The 6,630-nt window shown below is 34.4% G+C and overlaps 1 protein-coding gene across 2 annotated transcripts; it reads left to right on the forward strand.

Moving 5' to 3' along the window:
* Window positions 1-2,042: 2,042 nt before the first annotated feature.
* LOC109067604 (transmembrane protein 263-like) lies at window positions 2,043-6,269 on the forward strand. Of its 2 annotated transcripts, XM_019084526.2 has the most exons (4): window positions 2,043-2,322; window positions 2,529-2,620; window positions 3,691-3,761; window positions 4,780-6,269. In XM_019084526.2, the coding sequence occupies exons 3-4, from the start codon at window positions 3,698-3,700 to the stop codon at window positions 5,076-5,078; spliced, it is 363 nt and encodes a 120-aa protein (XP_018940071.1). In that variant the 5' UTR covers window positions 2,043-2,322; window positions 2,529-2,620; window positions 3,691-3,697; the 3' UTR covers window positions 5,079-6,269. The 2 variants fall into 2 exon arrangements, with proteins under 2 accessions (XP_018940071.1, XP_042631362.1); XM_042775428.1 differs by lacking the exon at window positions 2,529-2,620 and having other exon boundaries at window positions 2,048-2,322.
* The last annotated feature ends 361 nt before the right edge of the window (window positions 6,270-6,630 follow it).

Below are 6,630 nucleotides of genomic sequence, written 5' to 3' on the forward strand. Positions count from 1 at the left end.
AGCGCCCTTGCTTGACGAAATACCAAATTATTAATGTAAAGTGAATCACTTTGAAAAGCCTTAAAGTCTGATGCGTTTTCAATAGAAAGAAAGAAAAATATGGTGCATATTAATAGCTACATAAGCAGAACATCACTCCAGGGCTCGTTCTTTATGTCGTAACCCATGTCCCTTTGTTACGCAATAATCTGCACATTCATACATTATGTGATGAGTTGCAAGTGAACATTATATTTGATTCTCTGGCTACAATTCTACCAACGATGAAACATTAAATACATGACATTAAATACATGACCCCGCATCAAAACCATAAATCTCCAAAGGGAGAATATGTGATGTTGGTTAATAACTTGTAATAAGCTTTTCAAAGGTTAACGTTACGTGCATCTAGTAAATGGAGCATAAGTTACTTGCCTCTGTATTTGTTTACAAAACTGAGGAAGGAGGGAAAACAGTCGAAACAAACAGCAGCGAATGGATGATGTCCCTCGACTGCGACAAAATAACAGACCGGGAATGACATGTGTATCAGCGTGACATCTACTGCGAAATGGATGTCATGTTTGAATCTGTGTAAGTCCAGCGTTCCCGCAAAACATAACAAGCAACGTGACAATGCCGGAAATACGTCATTTTATGACTAGGAGCGGGAAAACACCCCTGCTACAGTTCAACAGCCAATATATGCTTGATTTGTATTAATAACTAAAACACCTCTTCACATGCAATTTTACACAGTTTACTGGAGGTCCTGTACTTTAATTAATTAGGCCTAGGTTTATGTTTCTATGCTGAAGAGTCCAGGCCAGGATCTCTGTGTAAAACATATAACAGCTTTTGCTTTACACAGTGGGGCAAATTTCAGATTTAAGTATTGACTTCCTTTTCAGTTAATGAGTAAATTGGCCACAGCCCACAGGATGTTGAAATGGAATGACATGAAGTGGAATTTACAGAACTGCAAATCAAGAAATTGAACACAGTCACACAAAAGAGGAATTACAACAACCAGCAATCCAATCGTTTCATACTTAAGGCATTTGGGGAAATTAGAGCATGTGTTTTTCACAACATAAAATATACACATGTGGAATTTCAGATATTGATTATTAAGTAAGAACTTAGCCTATTAAAAATGAATGACAGTGGTAATGCAGTCATGACAAAGTCATCATCCATCATCTATCATGCCGAAGGTGTTAGTTTTGAAATAATGAACAGCTCATTATATATGTACATTATCCCACTACTTACAAATCTACTTAAATATAGACATTAAATAATAATATTAAATTATTGTATTAGCATATAGAGCGACTATGTAGGAATACGCTGCCAGTTACACATATATAGTTATACAATGTTGTCTTGGACAAGAGTTATTATTCTGAAATATTTCACTGTTGTGATTAATTGTGTTGTGAGGAATTAATAATGTCATAATATTTCCAGAAATACCATGTTGTGTGTATGATAAAAATAAACATGTCTAGCGTATGGGTAACTGAAAATGAAATGGTTTATTTGAAAAAAAAAAAAAAAAAAAATACAGTTTAAAGCAGTGACATTAATTTCTTTGAATTTCATTCCATTTTCCCTAAATTCAAATAGGAATTAGCCTACAATTCTACACCATGTTCAAATTCAGAGTGGCACACAACCATGTTGATAACAATCATTTAATGCTTTATGAATCACCTACACACTAAGAAAAAAATACAAAATATGCGTAAAACACACAGGAAGAATCAATATGGACAATTACTTATTAACACAGTACATTGGGACTATTTTACTGATATTTCTTACAGTAGGCTAGGCTATATTTTACATGGCACTGAAGTCATGTTTAGTTTTTAAGTGAAAATTACTTTGCACTTGATCTGTGCTGTCTATCCTCAGAGGTTTTGTCTCAAAGAGACAAGTTAGTTGATCCATATCCATTATCAGGTCCTAGTCGATGAAAAACCAAAGGACTCAGGTGGATAGAGCACAAATACACCTTTCATCATACTTCATACACGGGCAGAGTATAGTGAAGTCATTTCACACACAGAGGGGTAAGAACCAGAAACGTCACTTCCTCTCCAATGTGTCCACATTGGTACGTGGTTAAAAACAGCTTGGACGCCACGTACACATTATGAAAAGATAGGTCTTTTTAAGAAAAGTCTTCCCAGGTCGCAGACCCATCGTCATTTTAGCGTGTGTCTTTCTGAATCGCCGAAAGGAGCAGCATATTTTTCGTCTGAACAAGGGGTGGAGACAGAAGTTTCCAACTTGATCTGCAGAGGTTTAGAGAAGCAAACTTGTAACACAGTAAGTAGCCAATATACACGACAGCTGGCAAAGTTTTCTTCTTGCATGTTTTTCGGGGAGTTGTTGATATTTTTAGAAGTTATATTATGGGATGCATAGAGCTTTATTGAGACCATGGCTGGTTTGTCTAATGCATCTCTTTCCTAACGTCATGTAACTGTCGTTTGATGAGCTGCTGCCCTGTTTTCATATAATTGTCTTCAAAGCTGGATCTGCTTCTGGCAAGTTATAGTTTCCCAAGTCGAAGTTTTCTCCGCTTGGTTAACATGTTTTCTTCGTAAAGGTGACTACATAATAGGTAAGGTATATAAGGTAACTTTCTCAGCTAACGCGTAAATGTAGTATAACATGGATTTAATTAAAGTGCAGATAGTTATTATTTATTTCCACAGAAAGAAAATACTTTTCACACAAGTGCCACGTCAGATTCAAAAACAGCTAAGGTTTATAACGATGTTCGAATCATAAATGAATCATTCATTTGAGTCGTTTTAATGAATCGTTTAAAACTGATCACAAATTCGGATTAAACGATTCCCGAGTCGTTCTCTTCACATATGTGCGAAATAGTTGTAGTAGAATAAACACACTGGAAATGTTGATTTTTGTTTTACATATAGGATAGTTTATTTAATAAATGTAGTTAAGTAGTTTTTTTTTCTTCTTCTTTTGAACTGGATCTTTAAAATGCTAAAGAGCCGATTCAATAACATGAGTCTGACCACCCTTTACTAAAGTTCGCTTTAGGACAAATTTGATATTAATGATGCACTTGTTTGTTACGTCATAAAGTTGATGTAAGACCCTGATTCGTTGCACTTTTTCAATAATTGCTTACGTGTAACTGTACACGTTTTAATATATGCTCAATGGGCTCTATTTTATCTTTATTGCCCTTAGTATATGTCCCTTTAGGTATGTCTAAAGGATAATAAATGATTAAATTGGAATATTGCATCACAGTATTTCATATTACATCTGTTGTATGTTAATATTTAATTATGATTTCTTAATTTCACTCAAATAAAGATTTATAATTTAAGTGTAATAGTCATTTCGCCCAAATTATTGCTTGAAACCATTTATGAACTTTGGTATGGAAGATCTGATATGCAATAATTTTATTTGTTCTTAAATAGTCCAGTCTACCTGTTCGCAATGTTGACAGGGTGTTGCAGGTTTCTTTTTGTTTACGGAGTAAACTGGTCTGCCTCGTTCTATCAGTGCTTGTTGGGTTGAAGCTCATTTTTAGTCCCAACCTTTCACCTTGTTTATTTATGTCTGCTCCTGACCAAATTCTTAAAAATTCTTCTGTGAAAAATCAAGGGGGGTATTCTAACTGCCACATGTTTGTATTGTTTTATGCAGAGTTAAAATGAGTGAAAACAATCAGCAACGGGATGAGTTGCCTGCATACATGAAGGATGAGCCTCCAGCAGGTACTGCAATTAATGCTGACATTTCACTGTGAAAGTGACTTGCATTAGTTATTCCTTTTTACAACAATCAAGCTTTTTATCTTAGCACAGTCATGCCAAATGAACCATTTTATACAGCTGTCATATTAGTACATCTTCATGCAAGAGAATGATAACGTTCTGTGCCACATAGTGGTGCTCTTGCACAATCCAAGACTGAGACTAGGTCATTGCCCTACTTATTTTTCAGTCTTAATTATCCAACTTACTAGATTTGGCTATAAAATTGTAAATGTGGTTATAGTAGTAGGTATTGGTTGTAAAATTGTTCCCCAAAAAGTGTTTAGACACTTAAAGATGTATGACTGGCATTGCTGTAGATGATAACATTTCAAATCAAGCGACAGTTTTTTTTTTAAAGAAAAATGCCACAAGCACACTTTTCAAGATAAAAATTTCACTTAATACTGTCATTTTGAATTTTAATTAATAAAATGGTTAAAAAACTGGTAAATGATGATAAATATCCACAATGGTTATATCCACAAATAAATAAAATGAATAGACTAAATCATTTGTAAATCTATTGTCAGATACTCTTTGTTCTACTCATTGAAAGTGAAGCCTTTAAAGTATAACATCAAATTAAATCGTAATTCATTTTAATTATTAATTACTAATTAAATGTGGCTAGTATTTCTAATTGTGAATTTTTTATTTTATTAACTGAAAGTGAACACTTCAATTGAAGTATGAAATTAATTATTCTAATGAATAATTACTTTAAAATATGGCTAGCGTTTTTAATTGTATAAAGTTCTACATTTTTTATTGTATTTAATTAAAGTGAAAACTTTATGTATTCAATTAAATAATAATTACTTTTAATATGTAATTAATAATGGCTATCATTTTGAATTGTATAAAGTTCTTCACCTTTACTTTATTTTAATTTTACTTCATTTTAGACAGCTGCACCATTATCTTATCCTATCTGTTTAATATTTTCAATATTAACATTTCATTTTATATCCTGTAGATACCAACAAAGACCATCCTCAACCCCAGCCTGGCATATTCTCCAGGGTGGCCGGTGGTCTGTTCAGTGTCACAAAGGGAGCCGTCGGGGCCACAGTGGGTGGAGTCGCCTGGGTTGGAGGGAAAAGCTTTGATCTCACGAAAACTGCTGTTACTTCAGTTGCAGCTGTTCCAGCGATGGGAGTGGGGCTCGTGAAGGGCAGTGTGTCTGCCGTGGCTGGTGGTGTGACCGCTGTCGGCTCCGCCGTCGCCAGTAAAGTCCCCATTGGCGGAGGCAAGAAGAAGGATAAGTCTGATTGAATCATGTGGCTCAAAGGTACTTTTGTCAGAAGCGTCTGCACCATGTCTTCTTAGACTCCAGAGTGAGTTGATTGTGGAGATCATGCTTGTGTTAAGAGCATATTTGGACCATATCCGTCTGCCTGACCGGACCAACAAGACGACTTTCACAAGCTGGGTCCTCCACGCAAGAACCTTTGTTTTTGTGTTCTATTGGAATATGACATTAAGTCAAATTATGTATGAAGTATTAAATATCTGACTAGAGTTGGATACGTGGACCTCTAAATGTTCCGTTTATGCTTTACTGAGCACACAAAGACACACACTTGTGCCTCACTGTACACACAAAGAATCACATGTTTTATACACACCTTACAGTGGAGTTGCTCCAAGCCAGTTGTAGGGATGAAGATCAATCAAGTGTTCTTTTAGGTGCTGAGGGGGGAAATCTCAGACTGTGCGGTGCTCCATCCATCTGATTGATTGTTTGTGAGATTACTTGCTTTGTGCCTCTGTGGTCCATGCTGAACTCCAGCGATCGCTCTCTGTGTCCCCCTGAAAAACAGAGAAACCACAATCCCGCACACACACACACATATATATATATATATACTCACACATTAAGGGCTGGTGTGTTTAGAGTTTGCCAAATAACTCAAATTACAATTGTGAGCCATAAATCTGATTGCTGATAGTACTGCATTTGATTTTTTGTTTGTTTGTTTGTTTTAGGGAAACATGCATGATTATATCCATCAAAACGCAAGTCTTTCTGTTTTGATGACTATAGCTATAGTCCAATACCCAATGACATTTTCTTTTCTGTAAGTCATTCTATCTGTGCTTTTGCTTCTTTGTTCGGTTTGCTCTTTTAAATCTTTGATGTGAATTTTTTTTGTTTTGTTTTGTTTTATGGGCCAACAAAGAACCACATAAGGTGGCAAAGTGTAATACAGTATTTTCTTCTGTCAAATATTTGTGTTTCCTTTACCAAAGATTAAGATTGGAAAAAGAGTTTTTTCTTTTTGTTAATGTTGATATGCAGTATACTTTATGGTATTCAGTGTACTCTCTCTTTTTAGATAGATAGTTATCAAATATATGTTAATGTTGTGTTGTTTTTTGATTTGAGACAATCCATATTTCAGTGCATTAATGTGAATTCAAAGGACCTAAATAAAGAGACATCACAGTTGCTTCCAATGTTAACTCTTGTGGAAGGTACAGTAGCTGAATTTGAACAAAATGCACAAAATGGCCAAATGTAATTTAAGGTCCAGTCACACCAAAAAGGATTAAAAAGTAAAAAATCACTTTAACTTGAAGACAATAGTGAGTCCACATCACTTGTACTACTATAATGACAATGACAAAGCAACAGTATTGATAAAAATAATGCATTGGCCACTAATTGAGATAAGATTAATTAATTAATGTGCTTAAATTAAAAAGCTAAAATAAAAATAAATTAAAGCTAAATATATTAAAAATATAAATTAAAATGAAAAGTGAAAATATAAAAAATAAAAGCTAATTCTAAATAATAATAGTATTAATGAATACTATAATG

This window comes from Cyprinus carpio, chromosome A18, assembly GCF_018340385.1.
Source record: "Cyprinus carpio isolate SPL01 chromosome A18, ASM1834038v1, whole genome shotgun sequence".
In the NCBI taxonomy this organism is placed as follows: domain Eukaryota; kingdom Metazoa; phylum Chordata; class Actinopteri; order Cypriniformes; family Cyprinidae; genus Cyprinus; species Cyprinus carpio.

What these genes read in the sequence shown, in the direction of transcription:
- LOC109067604 (XM_019084526.2), top strand. Translation starts at nt 3,698, where the DNA reads ATGAGTGAAAACAATCAGCAACGGGATGAGTTGCCTGCATACATGAAG. An exon ending in GAAGGATGAGCCTCCAGCAG is followed by an intron (nt 3,762 to 4,779) that starts GTACTGCAATTA and finishes TATATCCTGTAG; the next exon opens with ATACCAACAAAGACCATCCT.